The sequence below is a fragment of the Aethalodelphis obliquidens genome, unplaced genomic scaffold, assembly GCF_003676395.1.
Source record: "Aethalodelphis obliquidens isolate GAN/ISIS:26980383/991018 unplaced genomic scaffold, ASM367639v1 scaffold65, whole genome shotgun sequence".
Classification (NCBI taxonomy): domain Eukaryota; kingdom Metazoa; phylum Chordata; class Mammalia; order Artiodactyla; family Delphinidae; genus Aethalodelphis; species Aethalodelphis obliquidens.
In genome coordinates this window covers 1,849,154-1,863,790 of record NW_020838009.1, presented here as the reverse complement: position 1 = coordinate 1,863,790, position 14,637 = coordinate 1,849,154, and the positions used below count along the sequence as shown (strand labels likewise).

The 14,637-nt window shown below is 40.7% G+C and overlaps 1 protein-coding gene across 6 annotated transcripts in view; it reads right to left on the bottom strand.

Annotated features, from left to right (window-relative positions):
• Positions 1–14,637, bottom strand: part of LARP4B (La ribonucleoprotein 4B) — an 87,837-nt gene that overhangs the window by 23,843 nt on the left and 49,357 nt on the right. For all 6 annotated transcript variants that reach the window (XR_003429239.1, XR_003429238.1, XR_003429240.1 and 3 more), the window contains exons 4-5: positions 12,236–12,374; positions 11,848–11,988 (exon numbers count right to left, since the gene is read on the bottom strand). Coding sequence is in view for 3 of the 6 variants with exons in the window: in XM_027089255.1 (XP_026945056.1) it covers positions 11,848–11,988; positions 12,236–12,374 (280 nt within the window). In the remaining 3 variants the exon portion in view is untranslated. The remainder of the gene's footprint in view (positions 1–11,847; positions 11,989–12,235; positions 12,375–14,637) is intronic.

The following is a 14,637-nucleotide window of genomic DNA, read 5'->3' as shown; positions in this document are numbered from 1 at the left end:
ACCACAACTCTAGAGCCCGTGAGCCACAACTACTGAGCCTGTGAGCCACAACTACTGAAGTCCAAGCACCTAGGGCCCGTGCTCCACAACAAGAGAAGCCACCACGATGAGAAGCCTGTGCACTGCAAGGAAGAGTAGCCCCCATGCGCCGCAACTAGAGAAAGCTCGCATGCAACAGCGAAGACCCAATGCAAAAAAACCCTGAGGAGTAAGATTTATTAGCAAAGTTTAGCAGGTGCTTTTTATTACAAAATAAGTATAAGCTTATTTAATGCTTTGTCTCAATTCAAAAAGGATTTTCAAGTAACCTAGAAGCACACGAGATACTAAACATGTAATAAAATATACAGGAAATAATCAAAATAACTAAAAGTTTTTTTGCACACTACTATATAGATTTGCATGGCATAATAATACATGAAGAACTTTCTAACAAGAGACACTTGTATTTTAAAAGTCAAAGTTAAAGACCATCAAAAAAGCAAAGACAAAGTGGGAACACTGATGACAAATAAGGACAGAGAGCTTGTGTGTGTTTTATGTAAAGAGCTTTAACAAAATCCATCCCCCACCAGCAAAAAACAAAACAAAACAAACAAAACCAATGGAGCAAATGAGACAAAATCAGAAACGGCCGTTGAAACCACAATCTCATTTCATTCCTTCATCCAGAAAGGCCTCTCCTGAGCACCATTTAAATTCACATTGAACAGATATGTCCTGTCCCTCCTTTAGCTATCTCCTGCATGCCGGGCACTGCTGTGGAACTGCTTACTCAGCCTCAATGAGGCAGTCTCTGCTCTTATTGGGAGGCAATCAATAGTCAAACAAGTCAACAGTAAACAGGTAGAATGTGACACAATGGAGAAAACCACAGGGCACGGGCAGACCTAATTGTGCAGAAGGAAGAATCAGCAAGCTCGAAGACAGGTCACGTGTAATTAGCCAGTTACAGGAACAAAGAGAAAAAAAGATGCAGGACAAGGAAGAAAGCCTACATGACTTGTGACATACCACCAACTGTACTTCTATACACTAACAACAAACTACCTGAAAAAGAAATTAAGAAAACAATCCCATTCACCATTGAATCCAAAAGAATTAAATACCTAGGAATAAATCCAACCAAGGAGGAGAAAGATCTGTAAGCTGAAAACTTTAAGATACTGATGAAAGAAATTAAAGACAAATGAAAAGCTACCCCATGTTCCTGGATTGGAATAATTAATACTGTGAAAATCTCCATGTAAAAATTTCCAAAGCAATCTACAGATTCAATGCAATCAATTCCTATCAAAATTCCAATGGCATTTTTCACATAAATACATCAAACAATCCTAAAATTTGTATGGAAACACAAAGACACTGAATAGCAAAAGCAATCTTGAGAACCAAGAACAAAGGTGGAAGCATCATACTTCCTGATTTCAAACTACTTTAAAAAAAGCTATAGTAATCAAAAAAGTATGGTACTAGCATAAAAACAGACGTATAGACCAATGGAACAGAACTGAGAGCCCAGAAATAAACCCGTATATTTATGATCAACTGATTTTCAACAATGCTGCCAAGGATACTTAAGGGGGAAAAGGACAGTCTCTTTAATAAACAGTGTGGGGAAAGCTGATGGCCACATGCAAAAGAATTAAATGGAACCCTTATCTTACATCATATACAAAAACCAACTCAAAATGAATTAAAGACCTAAACGTAAGACCTGAAACTGTAAAACCACCGAAAAACATGTAGGAAAAAATGTCCTAAACATCGGTCTTGGCAACAATTTTTTTGGATATGACACTAAAAGCACAGGCAAGAAAATCAAAAATAAACAAGTGGGACACTACATTCTATTTAAAAGCTTTTGCACAGCCAAGGAAAGCATCAACAAAATGAAAAAGCAACCTACTGAACAGGAGAAAATATTTACAAATCATGTACCCGATAAAGGGTTAATATCCAAAACATAAGGAACTCACACAACTCAGTAGCAAAAAAAACTCTGATTAAAAAATGGGTAAAAGACCTAAATAGACATTTTTCCAAAGAAGACATACAGATGGCCAAGTGGCACGTGAGAAGATGTTCAATATCTCTCATCACTAGGGATGTGCAAGTCAAAAACCACAATGAGGATCACCTCACACCTGTTAGAATTGTTATTATCAAAAACAGGTAACTAATAACAAGTGTTGGCAAGGATGTGAAGAAAAGGGACCCCCTTTGTATTATTGGTAGGAATGTAAATTGGTGCAGCCAATGGAACACTATGGAAAAGTGTGGAGGTTCCTCATAAAATTAAAAATAGCACCCACTACCACATGATCCAGCAATCCCACTACTGGGCATATATACAAAGGAAAGGAAGTCAGGATCTCAAAGATATGTCTGCACCTCCATGTTCACTCGATTATTATTTACAATAGCCAAGACGTGGAAATAACCTACGTGTCTACTGATGAATGGGTAAAAAAAATGTGGTATACACACACATACATACACACACACACACACAAATGGAATATTATTCCACAAGAAAGAAGGAAATCCTGCCATTTGCAACAACATGAATGAATCTGGAGAATATTATGCTAAGTGAAATAAGTCAGACAGAACCCCAAAAAACTACACAATGTCACTTATATATGGAATCTAAAAAAACTGAACACATGGAACCAGAGGGTAGAACCATAGCTGCCAGGGGCTGGAGGTGGGAAAATGGAAAGATATTGATCCAAGGATACAAACTTTCAGTTATAAGATGAACAAGTTCTGGGGACCTAATGTACACCGTGGTGATTATAATTAATAATACTGTATTGTATACTTGAAATATGCTAAGAGAGTAGATCTTGTGTTCTCAGCATACCAAAAAAAAAAAAAAAAAAGGTAAGTATGTGAAGTGGTGGATATCAAACCATCATGTTGCTGTATACCTTAAGTATAATTAATTTTTACGTGTCAATTACACCTAAATAAAGCTAGAAAAAACTGTAACCTACCCTACCATGCTTTGTCTTTTCCACTGTGTTTTATCACCCTTACATTATATAACATGAACTTATTTATTATGTGTATTATGAATAGTCTGTCTCTGCCCGATAAGATGTAAGCACAGTAGGGCAAAGGCTTTCATTGATCATATTCACTGATGTGTCCTAAGTAAATCTGGCATGTGGTGGGTTTTGAATGAGTTTTTTTTTTTTTTTTTTTTTTGCAGTATGCGGGCCTCTCACCGCCACAGGCTCCAGACACGCAGGCCCAGCGGCCATGGCCCATGGGCCCAGCCGCTCCGCGGCACATGGGATCCTCCCAGACCGGGGCACGAACCCGCATCCCCTGCATCGGCAGGCAGACTCCCAACCACTGCACCACCAGGGAAGCCCGAATGAGTATTTTTTTTATTTTAAAAAAAAAAAAACAAAAACAATAGGTGAAGCAAGTTTTCCAGATGTAGAGCATCGGCTCCTGAGCGATAAAGACACACAACGGTCGTGGGCCTGGGCTCAGGAAGCGGGAAGCAGATGGAAGCCAGCGGGCTCAATGAGTTCAGGGCGTGGGACAGAGTGCACTGGGAGGGCGCCCAGAGGCGTGGGGAACCCCCGGAGGCAGGTGCGTGTTCTATGCACATCACAGGTATGATGGACTCCCTGAGGCCAGGAAAGAACCACTTGAAAGGAAGAAGGGAGCTCACATATCCTGCTGCACAGTGCCTGCTCCACCAGCTGGCCTGGAAGACCTCACGCTCACAGAGCCCCAAACACACTGGCAAGAGGAGAGAAGGGTCTGGCCTCAGAAGTGGGAAATAATGAGCCCCAGACTGAGCACTGCTCCACTCATGCCTAACAAATCATAAAACAAGATATGAAAGGACCCATTTGTTTCCAAGTAACTTTGTGGCATCCTGGAACAAGAACCAAAATATCTATAGAAATATAAAAATATTAAGTACCTAACAAAGTCAAATCCAGTCCAACCAAAAATTACAGTGAGTGTAAAGAAACCTATCCCACACAGATGTTAACATTAACTGACAAAGACATTGTAATGGTTATCCTACCTGTACCCCACATGCTCCAAAGGTTAGGTAGAAACATGAAAAATATAAAAAAAGACCCAAATAGAATTTGTACAGATGAAAACTACAATGTCTGATATCAAAAATATAGTTTGTGAAATTAACAACTGATCAGATAGTATAGAAGACTAGTGAACTTGAAGATATGAGAAACTTTCCAAAATGAAACAGAGAAATAAGATTTTTTTTAAAAAGGACAGAGGATCACTTCGAGGGACTTAATATAGGTATAACTAGAGATCATGTAGGAGAAGAAATGGCAAGGTGGGGGAGGAGCATTTGAAGATATTACAGCCAAGATATTCCAAGTTTGATGAAAACATTTATAAATCACAGATCAAGAAGCTCAACAAAGCCCAACCACAAGAAACAAGATTACCTTTAAGACTAAGATACATCATAATCAAAATACTCAAAACTACTATAATGAGAAAAATCTTAAAAGCAGCAAGAATTTTTTTTTTTCCAGTACGCGGGCCTCTCACTGTTGTGGCCTCTCCCGTTGCGGAGCACAGGCTCCAGACGCGCCGGCTCAGCGACCATGGCTCACGGGCCCAGCCGCTCCGCGGCATGTGGGATCTTCCTGGACCGGGGCACAAACCTGTGTCCCCTGCATTGGCAGGCGGACTCTCAACCACTGCACCACCAGGGAAGCCCTAAAAGCAGCAAGCTTTTAAACAGTGGAACAAAGTTAAGGATGATACAGTTATCAGAAATAATGCAGGTAAAAAGAGAGCACCACAGTATCTTTAAGGCCAAGAGAGGGAGATCAGGATTTACACATAGGAATAAAGAATACCAGAAATGCTAACTGCATGGATAAGTATGGAAGCTTGCTTTCTTATAAAATACCATTTTCCAGTACAAGGAACCAAGGTTCCTTGGAGAAATGGCTGATTCTAGGACCAGAGCAGCCAGAATGAGAACAAAACAACAAACCCTTCACTGATGGGATAGGTCAGATGGAGGAGCCAACTAGAAGAGCTTCCAATGGCCAAAGGTAGAGCATCGGAGCAATCAAATAAAGAAGTGATGATTTTTACACATGGATACAATAACACCCATGAGTCCACACTGATACAAGTCAATGGCTGAACAAATAAATAAATGAGAGGGAAGAGACAAATCCCTATGCATAAGAGTTCCAAGTTATTTATGGAGATTCTCTGCCCTCATGAAGGGGACATTCCTTAAGTGTAGGTTGGGTACAGTCAGTGACTTCCTTCCAAAGAGCACCACATGGAAAGAGGTAGGAAAAAGAGAGTAACTTCACAATTGAGAAAGCTAATAACAAACCTACTTCAGCCAACTGGTCAAGGTCAACATCAACCGTAATAAATCATGCTGATAGTATGTACCCTTAAAATGATGGGATGAAAACTGCTCTTGACCTCTGTGGTATTCCTTCCCTCAAATCCATCACGATGAGAAAAACATCAAATGAATTCCAGTACCATACAAAATAAATGACCAGTACTGCTCAAAACTATCAAGGTTATCAAAAACAAGTAAAATCTGAGAAACTGTTACAGCCAAGAGGAGCCTTAAGAACACATATCAACTAAATGTAACATGGTGTCCTGGGACAGAAAAAGGACATTAGGTAAAACGTACCAACACTGGTTCAGTAACTGTGGCAAATATATCATACGAATGTAAAATGTTAACAGGAGAAAATGAATGCTGTGTCTATGGGAACTCTCTGTACTCAATCTTCTCAATTTTTCTGTAAGTCTAAAGCTATTCTAAAACAAATAGCAAGGTGAGAGACTCAAACCTAAACATATCAATTACCACAGTAAACATTTATGTTCTAAACATTTAAATTAAAGGTAGAGACCATAGGATCTGACTTATGATCCAAATACTGGTTCTCTGATATGAATGTAATCGACAAAGCTCTACCCAGATTGACTAGGGGGAGGAGGGGAGAAAAGACATAAATTACCAATAACAGGAATGAGTGATGTGACATGACTACAGATTCTACAGATATTAGAAGTATAAACAGAGTATTATGAGCAATTCTATGCAATAACTGAAAATTTAGATGAAATGGACAAAGTACATAAGTAACCAAAGCTTTCTCAAGAAGAAATAAACCTGAGTAGCCCTATATAAAAAAACAAACTGTAGCTGACAACTTTCCCACAATCAATACTCTAGGCTCAGATGGCTTCATTCTTCATTTAAGGAAGAAATAAACTCTTCCCAAAAATTTATTAGGAGGGAAAACATCAAAAATACAGCTACAGAGCAATATTCCTCATGAACACAAGTGTACAAATTCTAAGCAAAATTATGGCCAGTCTAATCCAACAATATATCAGAAGTGTATTACACCCTGACCCAGTGAGGCTTACCCCAGGAATTTAAGGTTGGTTAAACATTAAAAAAAAAAAAAAAAAAAAATCAATGTAATTCATCTTAACACACTAAAAAAGAAAAAAAAAATTTGGTCATTGCCATAGATGAAGAAAAAAGCATCACAAACTCCTCTTCAACCATTTCTCTTTAAAACTCTCAGCAAATCCTAACAGAAGGGTACCTGTCAACCGATAAAGGTCATATACGCAGAACTACAACTAACATTATACATAATGGTGAAAGACAATGTTTTCCCCCCTAAGATCAGTCAGATATTTGCTCTCACCACATCTGTTCACCTTTGTAAGGAAGGATCTAATCAGCGCAACCAGGCAAGATAAAGGAATAAAAGGCACCAAATTGGATAGGAAATAAAACTGAATTTATTCATAGATAACACGATAGCCTATATAGAACATGCAACAGAATCTACAAAATAGTTTCTAAAACTAATAAGTGAGCTTAACAAGTTTTCAGGGTATGATATCAATTTATAAAAATTAATTATATTTCTATCTACTAGTAACAAACAGTTGCAGATTGAATTTTTAAAAATGACTTACAATAGCACCAAAAAATATGAGATACTTAAGGATAAATTGGACAAAAGATGTGAAAAGCCAGTAGGCTGAAAACTGAAAAATACAGTCAAGAGAGATTAAAGAAGATCTGAACAAGTGGAGACATACACCATGTCACAAACATCTAGCCAAGATGTCAATCTTCTCCAACTGATCTACAGAGTCAATGAAATCCCAATAAAAATCTCAGCATTCTACAGAAATTGACTGGCTCATTCTAATTTGCATGGAAATGAAAAGGACCTAGAATAGCCAAAATAACTCTGAAAAAGAAAAAATCTGGAAGACTAATACTACCTGTTTTTAAGAATTATTTACAGTAAGCAAAACAGCGTGGTTTTGTTGTCCCAAGAGATGGATGGAGAAGAGACAGTCCAGAGACAAACCGACATACTCAGGGACAAATGATTCTGACAGAGGCACAAAGGCAGTGCAGTGGGGAAAGGAGAGTCTTTCTGACGAATGGTACTGGAACAGTGGCATATCTATATGTGAGAAAAAAACAAAAAAGACCTTTGCTTCACACCTCAGACCACATACAAAAATTAACTTAAAATGGGCCACAGACCTAAAAAATGTAAAATTTAAAACCATACAACTTATAGTAGAAAAGCTTTGCAACCTTGGATTAAATAAGGATTTCGCAGGAAAAACACCAAAAGCAAGATCCATAATTGGACGATATAAAAGATTTTAAACTTTTGCTTTTCAAAAGATATTGTTAGGAGAACAAAAAGACAAGCCACAGACTGGAAGGATGTATTTGCAAGTTATATATCTGGTAAAGACTTGTGTCCAAAGAACTCTTAACTCAATAATAAATCAACCCAGTAAAAACATGGGCAAAAGACTTGGACAGACCCTTCACCAAAGAAAACATACACAGATGAAAAGATGTTTTGCACCGTCAGTCATTAGGAAAATACAAAGTAAAACCACAATAAGATTCCACTGCCTACCTTTTAGAATGGCTAACATTAAAAGATTGACCGTATCAAGTGCCGGTGAGGACGTGGAGCTGCTGGAGCTCTGATCCACTGCAGGTGGGAGTGCAAAGGGTGAAGATAAACCTGTGCCTAATAGATGACGCATCTACTCCATTCCTATGTGTTTACCCAAGAGAAATGAAAACATATGTACATACAAACCCTTGTTTATAAATGTCCATAGCAGCCTTATTTGTAAGAGCCTCAAACTGGAAACAATCCAAATATTCATCAGCAGGTGAACAGAAAAACAAACAGTGGTATATGATGAACTGGAATACTATTTGGCAATAAAAAGGAAAGGCCCATAAATGTTATTACATGAATGAATCTCAAAATTAGTAAGTAAAAAAAGCCTAAGAAAAAGCACATACTACAAAACTCCGTTTACATAAAATTCTAGAAAACCCCAAACTAATCTACAGTGACAGGAAGCAGATGAGCAGTTGGCAGGGACAGGGAGCGGGCAGGAGGAAGGGCACAGGTAGCTTCGTTATCTTGACTGGGTCATGGTTTTTCATGTGTACACACACCTCATCAAATTCAGTAGAGAAATCAGTGAGGAAGGGAAGAGTCAGCAAGTCAATTCTAGAATGCACTGAATACTGTGCTTTAAACTACGGAAAATAAAACTTATAGAAAGGTTAGGGTATTCCAAACATGTGATGTTTATGGTACATCAATTATGCTTCATTAATGCTCTATACCCCAAGGTTGGTAGATGTGAAATAGCCATCCAGAAGCTGGGCTGCACGGGGCCACGCAGCCCCTCTAGTCCGAGACCGTGAATGGAAAATGAGACCATTCCACACTGCTATAATCCTTTTCTTCACCCACATCTGTCTATCTGCTCAGGAACAGACACAGAGTAGGTAGAGAATTATATTTAAACAAGATGGAGGCATTTGCTAAGCAACTGTGAAGAAGTTAGATGCAAGGAAGTAACTGAAATGATGGTCTGTGTAATCCAGGCAGAGTGAGGAGGGAAGCGAGGGTCCAGGCAGGCATGTGACCACAAAGGTCAGTCAGTGCCAACCGAAGCAGAAACCATGTGGATGAGGTCTTCGTGGGGCCCCTTCAAGGGGAAAATAAACAAATATTTAATGCCAAACACTTACACGGTGCTTATTACATACCTCTCGTACATAACATCACAGCTGGTGGTGAGAAAGGGAGGACAGGCTTTCTCAGTCATGTAACCTTCTCTAACCCAAGCGTGTCTCTAGACAGTCACACAGGGTCCTGAACATGCTCCACAGGCAGTTGCTCTGCTCAACTGCTGGCAGCCAGTTTCAGGGAGTTATTTCTTTCCACTCAAGCTTTCCCATCCAACTGGCAATAATGAGAGTGTAGTCTACCCCTAAGGTCTGTTGGGGTTTTAAAAATTGTTTGGTTCTTTTAGATCAAGGCAGAAACAAAATCGGAGGTGAGCAATTGGTGTCCCATTACCTACAGCCATTTCTATGCTGGTCCACACCCTGGACCCCAAAAGAGAACTGCTCTCTTCCTCTTTTCCTTCTTCTGAAAAGCTTTAAATATCCCTTTTATAGAAAGCCAACTCCTTTTGGGTTTGACTCTCAATTTCAACATTAACGTTCCCTCTCTGTACTTTTATCGACGTTTTGCCCTACAGTCAGTTTTCCGCTTCTCCTATTTAAATCTGATTTGCCGTTCAGGAACTATTCAGGTCTTACATTCCCTGTGAGGCCTCTGGACCAGAACCTCTCACCTCTGCATCAACAGAAGAGTCAGTTTAAAGGAGAATCAAAGGAAGCAGTGAAAGGCACATTGTTTAGGGAAAGATTTAACAAGCTGAATTTTTAAAAGCACACAAACCTCTGAACAGGGCAAGGGTGGCCATTGTCGGTACATGTGTGCACAGAGATATTGGACTAGAAATGGCCTGGGGCTCTGACGGCGTGTTGGGACCACCTAGTGTGCACCCCAGCTCGCTCCAGCCCCTCTGGCTCTGGCCCGCTCTCCACTAGGGTGGAGGAACCACTGCGGGGTCGGGGGGTCTGCACACATTTAGAGGGAATGGAACCAGCTCAAACCCAACCCTCAAGGCTTCTGTTCCAGCACCATGGGCCCCCCAACCCCCCCCCAGCCATGATAGTTACCTGTTTTATCTAATTTCATAGAGACAGAGAAAGTTAAACAAAATGAGAAGACAGAGGAATATGTTTCAAATGAAAGAAAAGGAAAAAACCCTGTAAAAACCCCTAATGAAACAGATAAATAACTTATCAGATAAAAAATTCAAAGCATTAGTAATAAGAACGCTAACTGAACTAGGGAAAGGAACAGATGAACACAGTGAGAATTTTAACGAGAAACTAGGAAATATAAAAAAGAACCAGTCGGAACTGAAGAATACAATACCTGAAATGAGAAAGACAGTACAGGGAATGAAAGCAGACTAGGCGACACAGAAGAACACATAAGTGATCTAGAAGATAGAATAATGGAAACCACCCAATAAGAACAGCAAAGAGAAAAATAAATTTTTTAAAATGAGGATAGTTTGGGACTTCCTTGGTGGCACGGTGGTTAAGAATCCACCTGCCAATGCTGGGGACACGGGTTCGAGCCCTGGTCCAGGAAGATCCCACATGCTGTGGAGCAACTAAGCCTGTGCACCACAACTACTGAAGCCTGCGTGCCTAGAGCTTGTGCTCTGCAACAAGAGAAGCCACCACAATGAGAAGCCCGAGCACCACAACAACGAGTAGCCCCCACTCGCCGCAGCTAGAGAAAGCCCGCGTGCACCAACAAAGACCCAACACAGCCAAAAAAATAAATAAGTAAAATGAAATGAGGATAGTTTAAGGGACCTCTGGGACAACATCAAGCATACTAACAATCACATTATAGGGGTTCCAGAAGGAGGAGAGAGAGAGAAGGGGGTAGAAAATGTATCTGATGAAATTATGGCTGGAAACTTCCCAAAGCTGAAGAAGTAAACAGATATCCAGGTACAGGAAGCACAGAGGGTCCCAAACAAGATGAATCCAGGGACCCACACCACAACATATTATAATTAAAATGGTAAAGGTTACAGAGAGAATTCTAAAGACAACAAGAGAAAAACAAAGAGTCACATACAAGAGAACCCCCATAAGGCTATCAGCTGATTTTCCTGCTTAAACTCTGCAGGCCAGAAGGGAGTGACATGATATACTTAAAGTGCTGAAAGGGAAAAACCTGCAACCTAGGATACTCTATACAGCAAGATTATCCTCCTTCGGAATTGAAGAAGAGATTAAAGAACGTCTCAGACAAGCAAAAAACTAAAATAATTCAATACTTAAACCTACACTAAAAGAAATGTTGAAGGGTCTTCTCGAAGTGGAAAAGAACTAAGAATCTATTGGAAAGGGAAAATTCCACTAGGAAAGGCAGACATATAGCAAGGAATGAAGATTACTTAAGTAAGTCAGTATGTAGATAAGGATACAAACTGTAAAAGCAACTATAACTACAATACACAGTTAAGGGAGAAACAAGAATATACAAAATGACATCAAAAACAAAATGTGGGGGAGGGGAGTAAAAAAAGAAGGATCTTTTAGAATGTGTTTGAACTTAAATGACTATCAGTCTAAAACAAGTAGATATAGTTATAGGTTAACATCTACAAGGAACCCCATGGTAACCACAAATCAAAAACCTACAATAGATACACAAAAGCTACAGAGAAAAGAACACAAGCATGACACTAAAGAAATCATCAAACCACAAGGGAAGAAACAAAAAAGAAATGAACAAAGAATTAAAAATGTAACATAAAGAAGCCCATACTCTATATGAAAATGAATTCAAAAAACAGCTTTACCCGTCTCGCTATTTTCAGGCGGTGATTCATACTCTGAGTGGTCCAGACCCAAAGTGCTCATGGCTGTCTGGTCTGACTCCTGTAAATCTGACAGTGCAGCATTCTCATGACTTTTGTCACCATCACCATTGGTGTCCAATCCTGTAATTAAGAATTTCACCCCAAAAGGCAGGGTTAGAAGAACAGCCTTCTCTTAAAACAAAACAAAACAAAAGACTTATACCTGCAGTTACCTGACCTTTTTAACTTGACTGTGAGAAACCTCATTGCTCTTAAATACTGTCACTAACCATGACACAGATCTTAACAAACACTTTCCCAAAGATGAACTACAAGGAAACAAAGCCAAAGCCAAGAGGAAAGATGCCCCTCGCCCCCACCCACTCACCCTCCTGGCCGCGGCCGGGCGTCGCCTCCCAGGCTGCGCTCACACTGCCATCCGCTGCACTACTTGCTTCCAAGTGTAACACAGGAGTCCCCCATACTTTTGCATTAGGGTTTAGCTCTGAAACCTTGGCCGTTGGTACCTAAGAAAAAATGTGATATATTCATTTGTATCCAAATTTCAATCAAATGCAATTTTACTTACTAATTCAGAGTTAAAACACATCCATCTTAGAGAATTTATGGGAAAAAGGCTGAACCTATTTACACGTACGTTTAGGATGAAATCAAGTGAAAAAGTAATAAAAGTTGATGTACTCAGAACTCAACTCACCAGTAGATTTTAAGTTCTTACTAAGTAGAAGGCTCTCTAGAAACAGGAATGAAAGAGTCCCTGCCTTCATGGAGATATCTGATCAACTGTGTAACTGATAAATAACTGGTGATCCAATTATCATTTCTGTTCCAGATTCCCAACACAATTCACAGATTTAGAAATCTGAATATCAATGGATAAAATGTTAAAATAAAGCTCGAACACTCACAGAAGTAAAGGCTGCAGAAAATGAAAGTCTGTCGGAGAGGTGCCTGGTGCGGCCACTCTTTGTGCTCATTTCCAGTTACTCGGCCTCCTTGCTGTTCTGGACACACCGGGCCCTTCTGCTTGCCCGGCTCCATTTGACCAGAACACTCCCAGACGTCCGCACGGCTGGCTCACGCCTTCACACCCCTTGGGGATTGCTGAGGTCTTCCCTGGCACACCCTACTAAACCCACAACCACCCCTGGATTTTTCCTCTCCTGCTTACAAACCTTGAGTGGCTCCCAAAATCTAAAAGAAAGTTGATGTCCCGGGGACAGCTGCCCCCCAAACTAACTCCAGTTCTACTGCCATGATTCCTGAGCAAAACCTAGCCAAACGATCTGCCTTTTCCCAGACACCATAAGCCTTAACACCTCTGTGCAGGGGCCAGAGCTTCCAAAGGGAGGGAGACAAGGTTCCAGGTCCCAGAAGCCCCCAGGTAGTGACAGACAGGAGCTCCAAACTGGGAGCAGCCTCACTGCATGACCCCAGAGATGCCGTCTCCAAGGTCAGGGGCACCATGATGAGCCAAGAAGGAAAGAGCATGTGGGTTAACAATCCTAAAAAATAAATTCACCCTAGCTGGGGCGATTAAAGTTTGTAGTGAAAGTTTTTCTGAAATTGAGCATACAGACTGATGTGGATTAAAACTACAGAATATATTCTGTTCATACCTAGGAGGCATGGGCAATAAACTTCATGCCCACAAAACCAGGGACCTAAGTGAGGGCCTATCTGGAGTCCTTTTAAGTAAAGTACTGGATAGGGCAAAGAATAGGGTCCCCCTTCTCCTTCAAGAATATCATTCTCAAGAAGCACTTGCTCTTCAAGCTCCCTTCTTAAATGACATCTAAACTTCCAGCTCATTTCTGGTCTCTGCTTCTGCACATCCACTCATCTCTCCAACAAATTCTGAAATTCTCACTAAGTGCCCGGTACAGCACGAGGCGATCAGAGTATCATGGGGAACAGGCAGAAACAACTGCTGCCTTGAGCACAGCAACGCAGAAGATGCTCCGCACCTCACAGACACCACTGCCCTTCTCAGCAGTTACACTTTTTCAATCTGTTCTCTCTTTTTTTTAACTCAAATCTTTATTTTCTTTCCTATTCTAATACTAGCGTAAATCACCTTTTCTGGTTAGACCCAGTCTCGTTCTACCACACAACACACATCAAGTTTCCCACCCACGGAACATACTCCCCTGACCTCATGGACATGCTATACATTCTCTAAATTCCCAACACCAACCCACACTGGTCTTTTCCATTTTTAGCACCATCTTCAGTTGGCTACACTGCATCACCGACACACATTTTTTAGCTCACTAACACACACACACACACACACACACACACACACACACGGTCCTGGGAGCACCCTGCCTGCAAGCAGCATCCCAGGGCCGCGTGCTCCTCCCCCTCTGCTCGCACCGCAAGGACATGTCCTGTCCTCTCTGCGGCCCGAGGGTTCCCGGACGTCCACCCTGGGCACACTTCACGGCTGACACCTGGCAGTCCTGAGCTCAGCATGGAGCTGCCTGAGAAACATGCAGAAGGAATGAATGTTTAATAACGTAATAACAGAAAATTCTACTTTCCACTATTTGACAACTTGTGCAGGTTTTATGCCACAGCTGAATGGAACCATATCTGTACACAATTTACTACTTCTAAAGCAGTAAATCAAGTATTAGGGATTTACCAGTTTTGAGCAGTTAACAAGTATTCAAGAGGTACTCTGAGGTGTGACATGGGATGCAAGAACAGAGACATGATTAAGGGGGAACAACATGACAGCTAGCACGAGGGCCTGCTGGGTGA